This window comes from Somniosus microcephalus, chromosome 9 (assembly GCF_052327205.1).
Source record: "Somniosus microcephalus isolate GS21.2 chromosome 9, FLI_Smic_1.0, whole genome shotgun sequence".
Classification (NCBI taxonomy): domain Eukaryota; kingdom Metazoa; phylum Chordata; class Chondrichthyes; order Squaliformes; family Somniosidae; genus Somniosus; species Somniosus microcephalus.
The window spans coordinates 180222676-180237232 of NC_140995.1; the positions used below are offsets into that span (position 1 = coordinate 180222676).

Genomic DNA, 14557 nt, shown 5'->3' on the forward strand with positions numbered 1-14557 from the left:
ACCTTCTAGCCTCTTCACTGGGCAGGTGCCCTAAATGTGCCACTAGTGGCACGATCACCTGCCATTGGGATGCTAATCAGGAACCATCCCCATGACCCCGAAAAGTCTGCCGCAGTCAGAGGCAGAGATTCCTGGTGAGTGCAACTAGGCACACGCAGAGTTGAGCCCGTTTGCAGATTTTCAGGATCTCACTGTTATAGGGCCAATAATACGATAGTCGGCATCAGCAGTGCAGCTGCTCATCAGGCGTGAGGGAGCCGTAGTATTGGGCGCTGAGGCAGGGGCCTGCTGTTCCCTCAGTGCACATAATGCATTTGGCAGTCAGGCAGTGCCTGTGGCACTGGGGGCCTCTTTCTCCTTGGCATGTGCCAGGATCATTAAAGCACTGACATTTCATTTAATTTAGCTGATGCCCACAATGCGATCTGAATGTCTGAATAGCACTGCAGCCAATCAGTGCCCACATAAAATGGTTGCTGGCTGGAAGACCCCTTCAACCATATTGGATCCTCGTTCTTAAAGGGAATCTGCTTGACAGCTGTCACAAGTAGATGATGTCAGGAAGACTGAATAGATAGCTGCTAGGGGGCCAAGGCTATTCACTGGAACCGTGGTTCATGATTCGCTTGCACAAGACCATTAAGGCACACCTGAGTCTTGGTGGCATAGACGATCAGGATGCCAAAGCAGAGTATTGGTCAATTAGGGAGAATCTTGCAGTACAACCCAGTTAGGTGAAAAAAAATTATTGTAGCCTGCTGGCCCTTACACAAAGTAGGTAAAAGAAGAGAACCAGCTTCCACAAGTGGTAGGTGTGGCTACCAGTCTAGAACTGCAAGAGATGGCTGTAGATCCAATGGTTCACTCAGTAAGAGTCTTAAGACAGGCTCTAATAAATGACAGTCAGGTGAGTTCTGATGAAAGGTCATCTACCTGAAACATTAACTCTGTTTCTCTCTCCACAGTTGCTGCCTGACCTGCTGGGAGTGTCCAGCATATTCTGTTTTTATTTCACATTTCCAGCATCCGTAGTATTTTACTTTTGTTCTAATAAAATGACATCTTTGGTGAGTACCTTTAGCATGTAATGCACAAGTCATTTGCACATGTGCCCAAAAACAGAATCCCCATCATTGCCCTCAGCCTTACATCCCAAATAAACTCTCAGAACACATCAGAGTTCCAGTTAAACCAAATTTAAATCACGTAAACAGTTGGGAGGTGCAGGTTTGTTTCATCCCAGTGCTTCCCATTTGTTATGGTGAGTGGTAAGATGGAGCATTGCAGCAAGGAAGATCGAGAAGAGCGTTGGTGCGATGACACAGCCTTGCTTGACCCTGGTCTGTACGTGAATTGGGTCTGTGGTGGAACCGTTGGTCAGGATCACGGTTTGCATGTCATCGTGAAGCAGGCAGAGGATGGTGACAAACTTTTGAGGGTAGCCGAATTTGAGGAGGACACTCCATAATTCCTCACAGTTGACAGTGTGGAGTGGAGCTAATTTACAGAACAAATGGGAAACTGTTCAACATCCGTCGCCTCCAGTCCAGATCCAAGGTCGTCCCATCCTCTGTCGTCAAATTACAATATGCAGACGACGCTTGCGTCTGCGCTCACTCGGAGGTCAAACTCCAAACCATCGTCAACATCTTTACCGAAGCATATGAGAGCATGGGCCTTACACTAAACATCCGTAAGACAAAGGTCCTCTACCAACCTGCCCCCGCCACACAGTGCTGCCCCCCGATTATCAAAATCCATGACTAGGCCTTGAACAACGTTGACCACTTTCCACACCTCGGGAGCCTACTGTCAACAAGGGCAGACGTCGACGACGAAGTCCAACACCGCCTTCAGTGTGCCAGTGCAGCCTTCGGTCGCCTGAGGAAGAGAGTGTTTGAAGACCAGGACCTCAAACCCAGCACTAAGCTCATGGTCTACAGAGCAGCCGTGATACCCGCCCTGCTGTATGCCTCAGAGACATCAACCATGTACAGCAGGCACCTCAAAGCACTAGAGAGTTACCACCAACGCTGCCTCCGCAAGATCCTGCAAATCCATTGGCAGGATAGGCGCACCAATGTCAGTGTTCTTGCTCAGGCCAACATCCCCTTTGACCACGCTCGATCGGCTCCGATGGACGGATCACATCGTCCGCATGCCCGATACGAGACGCCCAAAACAAGCACTCTACTCGGAGCTCCGGCACGGCACGAGAGCCCCAGGTGGGCAGAGGAAATGCTTCAAGGACATCCTCAAACCCTCCTTGAAAAAGTGCAACATTCCCACTGACAACTGGGAATCCCTGGCCCAAGACCACACAAAGTGGAGGAGAAGCATCCGGGAAGGCGCCGAACACCTCCAGTCTCTTCGCTGGGAGCAAGCGGAAGCCAAGCGCAAGGAGCGCATGTCAACCCAAGCACCCCACCCACCCGCCCCTTCAACCACCGTCTGTCCCACCTGTGACAGAGACTGTAGGTCCCGCATTGGACTCATCAGTCACCCGAGAACTCATTTTTAATGTGGAAGCAAGTCATCCTCGGTTCCCAGGAACTGCCTAAGAAGAAGGAGGAGGTGAGTGGTCTACATCTTCTACTTCTTAACCGTGTGCTCATCTGAGTGCTTCTCCAGTGGGAGGAGGAAATGTCAGTGGCTGCCTCTGGGGTTGGAGGTGGTCCATTACCTCCTGGGGCTGGGTCAGAAGATTAACCTACAACTAGAGGTGCCAAGGACATTGCTGGGGTGACTGCCTGGGCCTACAAACTGACTGGGGCAGCTGGTTAACACGGATGTGGTATTGCCCTGAGAGACATCTCCCTCATCCATGCCAGGTCTTGCCATTTCTTGCTGATCATGCGCTCAGCCTAGAAAACTGTTGGGCAACAATGAAGTTGTTGAGGTTCTGTGTTATGGGGCTGTCTCAATCTGATTCCCCAAGATGGTGAATCCAGACCAGACAGACTGCCATAGATTGCACACCAAAGTCTCTGGAGCCAGTTACAGCTGAAGTGTACTCCACCTGCCCTGAACTAAGAGTCGTCCATATTTTCAGGTTCTCGTCATTACCCTAGGCCCACCTCACTCCAGGTACATGCTCGTCCCCTGGCAGGGCCTTGTTCCTGGAAATGGATGCAGAAATGCATCCACTGAGGTCTGCAGCAGTGGTAATGACTGCCATCTTGGGGGTCTGCTGGCTTCTTGTTCCCTTTTTCTGTCTTTGACAACTTGGTTCTCTCTCAAATGGCTTTATTATCCTACCTACATGTTGATCACTGTTTATGTGAGACAGAATTTCCTGATATTGGCCCTAAATTTCCCTTTCAGCAGTTTGAACCTGTGACCCTCTTGTCCTGCTGTTATGGTTTAACTTGGAAGTAGAATTCCAGATTCACATTTTACTATCTGATACCCCTCGATGAGGCCTCTACTCTCTTGGTAACTGGAATTAGGTACAGTACTCGTGGTGTGATCTGGCCGCGCACTGTGCAGTTAAAGCATGACTTCCCCCAGTATGTATTCTACCATTTTGGCTGTACAGTGCAAGGCTCTATTTGCTTTGTTGATTGCTGAAATCCTCGATGAGGCTCTCCGTTAGAAGCTGCAACACCTTTGGTGCGATTGCCAAGTCTTAGCAACTAAAGGATTGCTCTAAGATTGGAGTTATACAATGTAATTAAAAAACATCAAACTACAAAACGGAGCCACATTTAATGGATTTCCAATGGTAAACTTTGCTAAAGTTGAATTAGATTATTAACAAAATTGTTCCTTTCAACGCTTCCCACTTTAAATTATTATAAATTCCAGTTCCCAAAGCTGTGATAAATTTACAAATGAATTATCAAATCAAGTACCTAAACAGACTAATCCTGAAACGTGTTTATGCTGTTTATTAAACATGTTGGTCACTTACCTTCTAAGGCAGAAGAAGGCAATTCCACAGATTATGCTTATAACAACCATAACTGCGCCCCCGGCAACAACCATCAAAACTATCTGCGACTTGACTCCCAAAGCAGGGTTTCCAGATCTTGTTAAAGCCTCTGAAGAAAGTAAAATCTAGGTAGTAGGACTGTCTGACCAGAAAATGGTGAATGGAAAGCAAAAAAATACATAATGGCTCCACTATAGTTAACAGCCCCAAATTTCTTATACGTATCTAAATGCTTAAATGTCTAACAATAACTTGTATTCATATGGAACCTGTAACATTAAAAAGTCCCAAAGCACATATTACTGGATGTGAAATTGGATGCCGAGCCAGGAAGCAAAAGATTAGTAGGAGTGACCAAAGGCTAGGGTGAAGAGATTTTTAAAGATAGATAAAGAGATGCAGAGGCAGAGAAGTTTGGGAGGGCAATTCTAAGAATAGGACCAAGGTGAGTGAAGCCCCTGTCTCCAATGATGGACTGATGGGAAGGGGAAATGCATAGAAGACTGGAGTCAGAGGAACAGAGCATTCAGAAGGAGACACAGGACTGGAGGGGATTGCAGAATTAGGGTAGTGCAAGGCCATGGAGGGACTTGTAGCCGAAGACAATGATTTTAATTGGAAAGCACTGGGGGTCAGAGCGCCAATGTAGGTCAGCGAGCAAGGGGTGACGGGCAAGTGGGACTTCATGCATGACAGGCTTCGTGCAGCAGAGTTTCGGACTAGTTGGGAGTTTATTGACGGTGGAGGAGAGCTGATCAGCATGAAGAGTATTGGACTAGTCGATGGTAAAGAAAGTGGGGCCAGAAATGCGTGGCTGTTTCGGCACACTCCCACTGTACATCAAGCAGGAATGCAGCCGAGGGGCCAAAATTTAAGTCCGGACCTAGATATGCTGAGTTCCAGCCTTCCTTGCCAGTTTCTGCTGGGTGGAGCCTCTGTATACCTCAAACAAGGGCTTAGGTATAAGAAGGAATGTGTCTGGGGGAGGGGGCTCCTAGACCAGGGGTTTCCTCATCCCCTACTTGGCAGACCGTTGATGGGCTAGGATGCCAAGTGAAAACAGGCATACTGCCTGCCAAAACAATGGATGTGGATGATATCAGCAAAGGACAGCATGTTGATAAGGAAGAAAAGGGAACACACGACAGATTCTTGAGAACCCTGGGGAAGATGGTGTGGGAGAGCAAAGGAAAGAGAACCCATTGCTGGAGATATTCTGGCTGTGTTCAGATAAGCAGGAATGGAACCTTGCAAGGGCAATCCAATGGAGCTGGGTGATGGAGGAGAGGCATTGGCGGAGGATGGCACGGTCAATCGTATTGAACACAGTGGAAAAGTTGAGAAGGACGAGGAGGGATTTGCTAAAAAAAAATGTAATTAATCAGTCATTCAAATTAACAATTTAAATAAAACAGCACAGGAGCTGTTTTGGTTGCACAATTTCAATTTGAATTAACACAGAATTCGAATTAAGCAACTTTTTTGAAGGGGAGAGGGAAGGTGACTGAGAAAAGAGAGGTATTGATGATGTCAGTTTTAACACGGGGCCAGGAAGGGGAATGAGTGGTCAGGAATTGAGCAGGGAGTTGAGTTAAAGAGCTCACATCATACTATTTCCATTCAGATTGGCCAGTTCTAAATAATCCTGGTCTGTTCTGGTTTGGGACTTTTTGGGGGTGTTTTAGAAACATTTCATGTGGTAGGGTGGGTGCTAGGCTGTTGTGTCGAATATCCACAGTGTGGTATCCTTCACAGAATCCTGCTGCTCACTACTGGGTTTGAAGCTGTTTCTATAACAATCCTGAAGAGTATTAATCCAGGTTCGCACATGAACAAACCCTGGTCAGTTCTCTTTTAAGCTGCCAGCTTGGGAAATGGTACCAGGACACCAGATGCTGGGACACAGTGCCATCTTCATCTGTATGCAATAATTCACCTGAGCCTCAAACCTGCAATTGGCCATTAACGCACATATAAGAATCACGGCTATCCTTCAACCTAATTATTGATGATCAAAGAGTGCAATGAAAATAACCAGATATTCATATAAAGTTTTTTTTGTTAAATTTTGTATGAAGTACATTAAGGTTTGTTCTATATACTGTTCAGTATATTTACTCATTTATCCCTTCCATCTATTTGAAAGGTATTCGGTTCCACTCAATCCCAGTCCATGGCTGCAGACTTTTAGCTAACAAAAAGGCACAGTAGGAGGAGGAAATGCAAGATTTTGGGGGAACCAGAGATTTGTCAGTAATCTTTTGATGCCCGGGATTCTGGGTGGGGGAGGGGTGCAGTGCATTTGCTGAACCACTTTCTGAGGCTGCCTTTGAGAGGCACAGAGTATCAGGTGATGTTGCCAAGGAGTCTGGCTGAGAGCTTGCAAAATATATCATGAGTGCCAAAACTGCTCTGGTGCCAGGCAAGATTAGTATGCGGATCTATATTGATGTGTTATATATGGATGTCAATGATAATTCCATAGTCCAGGAATGAAATAATTAACTGGAATGAAAAATGCAGCTAGTAGCCTTGGTCTTACAGCCCACTTTATGGGATATACAATTCAGAATATATCTAAAAGCAAACCCCCGAAGTAACCCACCCCCAACCTCTCAATTGATGTTTTCCGACATATGTTAACAAACATAGCACTTGTGGAAGAATTTGGGATTCACCATCTGTCACTGTGTACCAGTTGCATGCAATGCCTAAACTTTCTATGTGTCATTGGGCTTAACGTCAATGCATTTTAAATTGCTATATTTATGAATTCTTCATACTTCCCCAGTTTAAGAACCATCTTGACATAGGGAACGGCATCAGCAATAGTTGTTTAAATGCAGATGCCTTGTACTATTTACTCCCCCCAACCGCCCCCCCCACCCTTCACTCCATAATGTTGCAAAGAATTCTTAAAAATAAAATTGTAATTTTTCAAAAAGTAATCAGTAACTGGGATCAATCCATGGACAGTAATTTGTCTGCCACTGTTTAATACTTTGCAGTGCGCATGTGTGCAGGAGTTCGCCATCAGATTCTGTGCCGACTACAGCTGCGGCATCCGCAAAATTGCAAGGACTAATATTGAGGCAATGATCCATCTAACTTATTTGGTGGTGTAGATAAATCTTTGTTAAGTGTTTGCAGAGCAATTTCAGGGGCCCTATGCTCCAGCTTATTAGAATTTCATTAATGTAACAGAATGAAAATGGCTTCACACAATGAGGGTAATTTTGACTTTAAAATTCAACAAAATTTGAAATAGGAGAGAATTTATGTTGTGGCTAAATTATTTGTTACTGCAACACAAAAGTCACCTACATCTTCAAAGTGTTAGCAGTGTGAACCAGAAATGTGGAGCTTGTGGTGCAGTGGCAGTCTGTGGGGTATTTTCTTGATAACTTCCACGGTCCCCTATTTTAAATAATAATGCAGTGCTCTCAAAGCCGATTGGTTCATGTATTTGGGAGTATGGAGGCTGGGGGAGAAGCAGGACATCCAGTGCAGCAGCAGAAAAGAGAAGCTGCACAAACTTAAAGGGGCGCCGGTACTGTCTGTGCCTTCCAAAAGCTGTGTTAGGAAACTAGTTATATTAGAGATGGCCAAGGAGAGTGCAAGGGCGAATGCAAGGACCCAGGAATGAGGGAGGATTGCTTCCTTTGGAGAGAGAACTCTTGAGTTAACATTACAAGAGGTGAAGCAAAGAAGGATTGGCATCTTTGGTTTCGGGGGCGCGCTTTCCTCAGAAGGCAACAGTCCAGGAAGAGGTGGTGGAAGAGATGAATTGCAGTTTCTGTGGTGAGGTTGATCTTGGCTTAGATGTGGATGAGGTCTAACACAATGAAGAGGCCACCATCAGCTGCCCTATTCTGGAACCTGCAGATAAAAAAAGTGCTGCTTTTTAAGCAGATAATGCACGATGAGTGAAAATTCTTTTTACAGCCATATATATATATGCCAGAGCCGCTGACAAAGTAGAGTTTCTTGGATATCTCTGAAGAGCACTGTATCAAGAGGCCGTGGATCACCAGGCATGCCGTTGCTGATCTGTGCAACCCACTGCAGCAGGACTTGCTGCCTGCTGCCTATTGCCAATGTCACCACCGCCCTTAAATTATTTCACCTCAGGCTCCTTTCAGGCTGCTGTTCCTCATGTGGGGAACCTTGAGATGCTCGTGCTCAGCGACTCCTAAGCGCTTGAGCCTCTGAGGGCCCGACTGCAGACTGTAGCACTTCGGCTGCCGCTGGGGCAGTCTGGCCCAGCTGGCTTTCTGGCACCTTTGTTGGTATTGGCTGAGGGAATGGCGAGCGAGCAGATGTGCTGACCTCCCGAGAGAGGGCAGCACTTTCTCTGCGCCACTGTCACTCCCACTCCCACTGATCTGCGGGAGAGCATACTGCAGAAGATAAATGACACCTTGAAAGCCCCTAGTCATTACTTCCACCAGTCTCTCTAAGGTGGACGTCTGTCTCTCCAAGACGGAGCACAGCCTCAGAGTCTGCATGGCAGCCGTTTGAACTTTCACCAAAGCTGCAAAGGCTGCGAGCATTGAGTGCTGTTGTGAGGGCCTGGCTGTAGCCTTCCTGGAGGTGGCCACGTTCTTTAGGTAGACTGCAGAGTGCCGATGTCATGCGAGATGAACCACACAGGCTGGAAGCTGACTCCTCCATACTTTCAGCCATTGTGCTGAAACTCCGTGACAGGCCTGCTAATCGCTGGTATAACTGTATGACGCAAGCAGTTTTCTTCTCATTGCTATGCCCCTGAAATCTGCATCTTTGACCTCCTGAGCAGAGCTGGGAGAGGACATTGACTCCGGTGAGCTGTCTCTTCTCTGCCACCAGTACCTGCTGCTGCTCACTCGTGCTGCGTGCATCACCATGTGCAGACAGACCCCTCCAAATCATTCTCTAACCCAGCCAGGGTGCTAGTCTCTGTGCTGGTGCTTGGGAATGATGCAGCATGTGATGGTGCCTCCTCAGATGGATTCTCCTCCTCTCAGGTGTCCTCTTCTACAGGCTATGCCTACTGTGAAGGGCCTAGAGGAAATCGAAACGGAACAAGAGTTAGCACGGCACTTAGAGACTGGACAGTAGCAAATGACAGGCATCACAATGTAACTTGATGTAGTCAAGCTGCCTGATAGTGTGTTTTTCTCAGGTTCATGCAGGGGTGCAAGTACTAATCAGAGTCCATGTTCAGAGAAGACCCCAACCTTGAAATATCCTACCTTGACATCTCTGGAGAGGCCACTGATTTCCAGGTTGGAAAGTTGCCCCACCTCGGAGAGGTTCATGATGTTAGCTGGTCCCCACCTCCCCCCGCACCCGCCCCACCCCACCCCACCCCAGTCTTAATGCTCTCCCTTATGTTGTATGTCATTTTCTCCTGCAGAAAGAGAGGGTGAGAGTTAGTGAATGTCTCCTACAAAGGTGTGATAAATGGCAGTTGGAAAGATTACCTGTAAACATCTGACATTATTCTCTGACTATATAAGCTGTGTCTTTATGCATTTCTCCACTTCACCTGACGAAGGAGCAGCGCTCCGAAAGCTTGTGATTTCAAATAAAGCTGTTGGACTATAACCTGGTGTTGTGTGACTTCTTACATTTGTCCACCCCAGTCCAACACCGGCATCTCCACACCATCCTACAAAGGAGAGTGCAGGGGTGTGAGGCTTCTGCTTGTTGCTCAGGTGCTGAGAGCGGAAAGAAGCAAAATGGAATCAGGATGGGGAGATCTTAAATAGAAAGCATGTGTCTGGAGTGTGAAGTGAGGGAGAGGTTAGTCATCCTGCAAGGGCTAGCAAGTGAGAAGAGAGAATGCTGCTAGTGGTGGGTGTGAAGAGAGCAAGAAAGAGGTGAGTGTGAGTTTGTAATGAGAATGAGAACTGACGAAGTGTTCTAGATGGTGAAGGATGTGATGGAGGGGAGGGAATTGTTGAGAGTGATGGACAAGGAGGGAAAGACTGTCACCAGGTGTTCTTGAGAGAGATGGAGAAATGAAGAGCTGCACTCACTCTTTGTACCCATGTGAGGTTATTTAAGTGATTCATGCAGTAGATCCCGGTCCTGGGGGTGACACTCTTGGAGCTGATAATCTCCGCAATCTCTCTCCATGCCTGGAGCACTTAATGTATTGGGATCCTCCTCCCGCTGGCTGGAAAGAGAGCTTCCCTCCTCACCCTAACCTCTTCCAGCAGGACCTCCAGAGAGTCTTCAGAGAACCTGGGGGCCTTGCCTGCGACTCATGTTGACGCAGTTTATGACTCTGCCACTCTAAAGCAAAATCTTCCAGAAAGGAATACTACCTCGCTTTATGAGGTGGATTCAATGCATTAAATAGGCCTCTGGCTGACTCGCTGGAAATTGCGCTAACTGTCGGCTTTCCCGTTGTGTCAGCGAATTGGATAGGAAAAACTGCCCGTGAGAGTATAATGAAGCGTGGGAGTTAAAATACTCCCGGGCTGTTTTCTGGTCCATGAGTGAGTTTTTAACTCATCCCACTACCCACCCGCCCAAAACCCACCTGGAGTTAAAATTGGGGCCCTAGTAAAGGAGTGAAAAAGGATGGACAGATTCCCCTGATTAAGAGTAAGCCATCTAGGCCTAGAGAGAGAGATGGTCAGATTGAGTGATAGTGCTGACCAGAAAAAGTCAACTGCGCCCTCTAATAGGGATAGTGTGGTATATTTTCTTTATTATCTTTCTTGTTCATGAGGAAGTATAGTTAATTGGATTAAGGTGAGATTTGATTTTAACTGTTACATTCACTTGCTGTCTGTAAACTAAAGCAGCGTAACAATTCATACCTGACCTTGACTGAGTAAAGTATTATCAGTCCTCATATCAAAAGGTTGGCGAAGCACACACGAGAGCACGTACGAAAGACACAATATCCAGTTCGGTTTTCAGGAGGGCACTATTGTTATGGCCCGGCTGACAGACACTACTACGTGATAATGTATTGGGTGGGGTAGGTGAGCTTCTGAATGAAAGGCACAGGGCGGGGCCTGTTTACGGGAGTGACCTGCGATGCTGAGCCTCAGAGAATGTCTGAGGCAGACATTATGACAGAGCCCTTTGAGAGTGTCCGAAGCACCGTGCCTAATGTGATACTGGTGTGCTTGTGTACACACAGGAGTCCCCTACCTGTACCTGTGAAATAGTGTTTGACCCCTTCACAGAGTTACAGTCCATCCTGGAGAACATGCCACCTCTAGGGTTATCTGCAGCAGAGACACCCCCTCATGAACAAAGATCCAATTGAATGGCAGAACAGGCTCGAGGGGCTGAATGGCCTATTCCTGATCCTATGTTTCTAAGCATAGCTCTTGATAACAATGTAAGCGATGCCACAAGAGACCTTGGGCTCTAATATCTGCAAGTCAGTTCTGTCCACGTTCACTATGCTGAGGGATGATCTGACAGTATCCTGACACATTGCCTCAACTACCTCATGGCAGACGAGGATCACAGGACATACAGAAGGAATGACCAGCAGCAGGGGCAAATCGGGGAGGGCACTGCATATGAGGCTTTATCCACCGTGGGTATTCAGGGAGCAATTCTCCTACATGAACTTTTCAAAGGAACAATGTATGAGCCTCCTTCACTTCACCGAGGAGGCTGTCACCGAGCTCTGTCACCTGCTGCAGCTACAACCCGAGCATCACACCAGGGCATTGACAGCACTGCCTATGCCTGTCAAAGGTACTGTGGTCCTTAACCTTCATCCCATGGGCTTCTTTCAAGATACAGCAGGTGACATCAGCGACATATTAATGCCGGAACTTCGGGTCCCCACGGGTGAGTATGCGCTGGGTACTCACGCGTAGGCCCAACGAAAGTGCCGGTTTTGTGCATGCATTGTGCGTGCGTGGGAAACCGGAACTTCCGTTCCCTTGAAGGGGTTCACAGGTCAAACGCGTGCGTCGGAGAGGCAGCGCGTATGCCTGGAACTTCCATTTTTTTTGCAGGTTTCTCCGGGAGGGTAAGTCTCCAGGAGCTACGCTTCTAAAAAGCAGTTGCAAGGCCTGCTTTTAACAAGGTAAGTGAATTAAGTAAAATTTAAAAAACATTTCCACAGGTTTATTATTTTTAAATACTTTAAAGAAAGGTAAGTTTATTTTTAGCCCCATTAGAAACTGTAATTAATTTTTTCAAAAATTTAAATTATTGTTTAAAGTAGTTATTTTATGTAATTTATAGTTATTTTAAAAATGTGATTTAAAAAAAAATTATTTGAAGTTTTAGTTATGTTTTGGGGCTGAATTGTATTCATAGATTTGACAGGTCTTCCTGTCAAATCTATGAATACAGATTCCCTGCTACCATTGGCTCTCCATGGCCCACATGATCCCAGGGGACGCTTCAAACTAACTGCGCCCCTGGGATACGCAAGCACTGCGCGCCGGCAGTTGGAGCAGGCCCAGGATCGGAATCCCACGGGGGCTCACAGCACAATGGCCGGCACGCAAGGTAAGTGCAGGTCGGAGGCTTGCACCCGCGGGAAGCCTCCGACCCGAATTTCTGGGCCGTTGTCAGGAACTCGGAACAGATACAAAGCATGCCTACAACGAAAGCCATGCCGCCACCAGAAACATTATCGAACAAACATTTGGTGTGCTCAAGCAAAACCTCCGCTGCCTAGACCATTTCGGCGGAGCTTTTCAGTACAGTCCTGAGCGAGTATCCAGATTTGTGGTCATCTGCTGCATGTTCCATCACTTCACCATATTGAGGGATCAGCCCTTAGCACCACTTGGGCACAACAAGTGCAGCAGGAGGAGGAGGAGGAAGAACAAGTGAGGTATTGACTACCAGCCCCCAGAGCTCTCAGCGAGCAGCTTATCGAAGAGTGCTTCCCCTAAACCATCCCCCCATCCCCAATACACCAACACTCCCACAGTCCTTAACATCACCGCTCTCACTACCAGCATGTGATTGCCTTCCTTCAGTTCAGCCTTATGGGTCTTGCCCTCGCTTCACTACAAATACAAACACCAACACCAAATCGAGAGCAAAAAACAAATTCATCAAACAATTCAATTTGATCTTTAACCAACAGTGAACAGAAATAATTAAGGATCATCCTTGTGCAAGCCCTTAGTACCTGTCTTGCTGACCTATCCTCGTGCTCCTACAATATGTTTTCCCAGTGGCTACAGCTTGGGAGATGGAAGACGTCTGAGGACAGTTCAAGTGACAGTAATGGGCGACCTCGAGCAGTTGTGGGCTTTAAGAGCCCAGTTACAGACTGCATCATCTCAACATTGGCTGGGACAGTCTGGCCCAGCTGGCTGTGCAGCACTAACAAGGGCACTGGCAGAGTGGTTGGCGGGGGAGGAGGCATGCTGTCATCCTCAGAGAGAATAGCAGGAACCTCTCCCATGGAGTCAAGGCCAGGCTCCTGGGACTGCACCTCCGCACTCCTGTGGCTCTGTGCGAGAAGAGAGCGCAGGACTGACGTGATGCTCTGGAAGCCCCTGTCAACAGTGACCCACAGTGTTGATGGAGCTGACCGCTTGGTCCATACTGGACAGAATGATCTCCATGCTTTGCTCGAGGTGTTGACACAAGTTGGACTCCTCCATGCACTGCAACATTGCCCGGTATATGCCCATCAGCCTTCTTCGGTAGCCTGGATCCGTGAAGTCAGTATTTGAGTCCTCTGCAGCAGAGCTAATAAATGATCTTGCCGTCCGATAAGCTGGCACCTGTGGCATCCTATTCCCCTGCCCTTGTACCCGGTGATTTACCATGTGAAGACCCCTCCACTAGACCAGCCTCTAAAGTACGCCTGGTGCCAGTCTCTGAGCTGGTGCTTGCAAGGGTGAGATCGAGTGGAACTGCAGCATCAGGAAGGCTGACTCCTCTTCCTGAAGTGGCAGAGGTATTTCCACATCTTCAGCTCCTGAAATGAAAGCGAGGAAGAAGGGTTAACTTTTAATGTGAAGGAAGAGCAGAGAGAGAACTGGCTGGTGAAAGCATCTGCAGTTTGTCATGCAGAGTAGAAGTAACAAGGAAAAGGAACATGGCCCCTGCCCATGATGCCCAGCAGCTTTCTTTCAGAGGGTGAGGGTGTGCAGGTGGACACAACTCCTCTGCTGGCAGCCTGCTGTCTGGAGTTGTGGGTGACCTTCTCCTGCAAGAAAGAAGGACGTGTGTCAGTGACAGTTTTGTAAGGTGTTTAGAGAATGTGGCTGCCATGGTGGAATAGCTTGTATGTGGTGTGAGGTGAGGATTGGAATAGTGGTGAGTGTGTGAGTGTGAGGAGAAAGAGGTGTAGTGAAGTGTGGTGCAGTGATTGTGGGAGAGTGAAGGGATGCAGGGGAGGGGAGTACTGTAAGTAGTGAGGCTGGAGGTCGTGGAGGTGTGAGCAGCGAGTAAGTGAGCAGTATTGTTACTTTGACAGCTCTGGTGAGGTCATTGAAGTTCTTTGGCATTGCAGCCTGGGAGCTAAGCTCCTTATATTGACTTCCTCTGTGATGTTTTCCCATTGACGGCAGTGTTGTTGCCTAGACGTCTTTCTGAGGGGGGCAGGATCTCCCTCCATTTTTCGAACCAGGGCATCCAAGGAAACATCGGAAAACCTTGGTGCCATCTCAGTGCTTGCTG

General features: G+C 47.5%; 1 protein-coding gene across 1 annotated transcript in view; it reads right to left on the reverse strand.

Moving 5' to 3' along the window:
• Positions 1-14557, reverse strand: part of LOC147112884 (uncharacterized) — a 333934-nt gene that overhangs the window by 40971 nt on the left and 278406 nt on the right. Inside the window, exon 7 of the mRNA XM_085998230.1 lies at positions 3914-4043. Coding sequence (XP_085854356.1) covers positions 3914-4043 — 130 coding nt within the window. The remainder of the gene's footprint in view (positions 1-3913; positions 4044-14557) is intronic.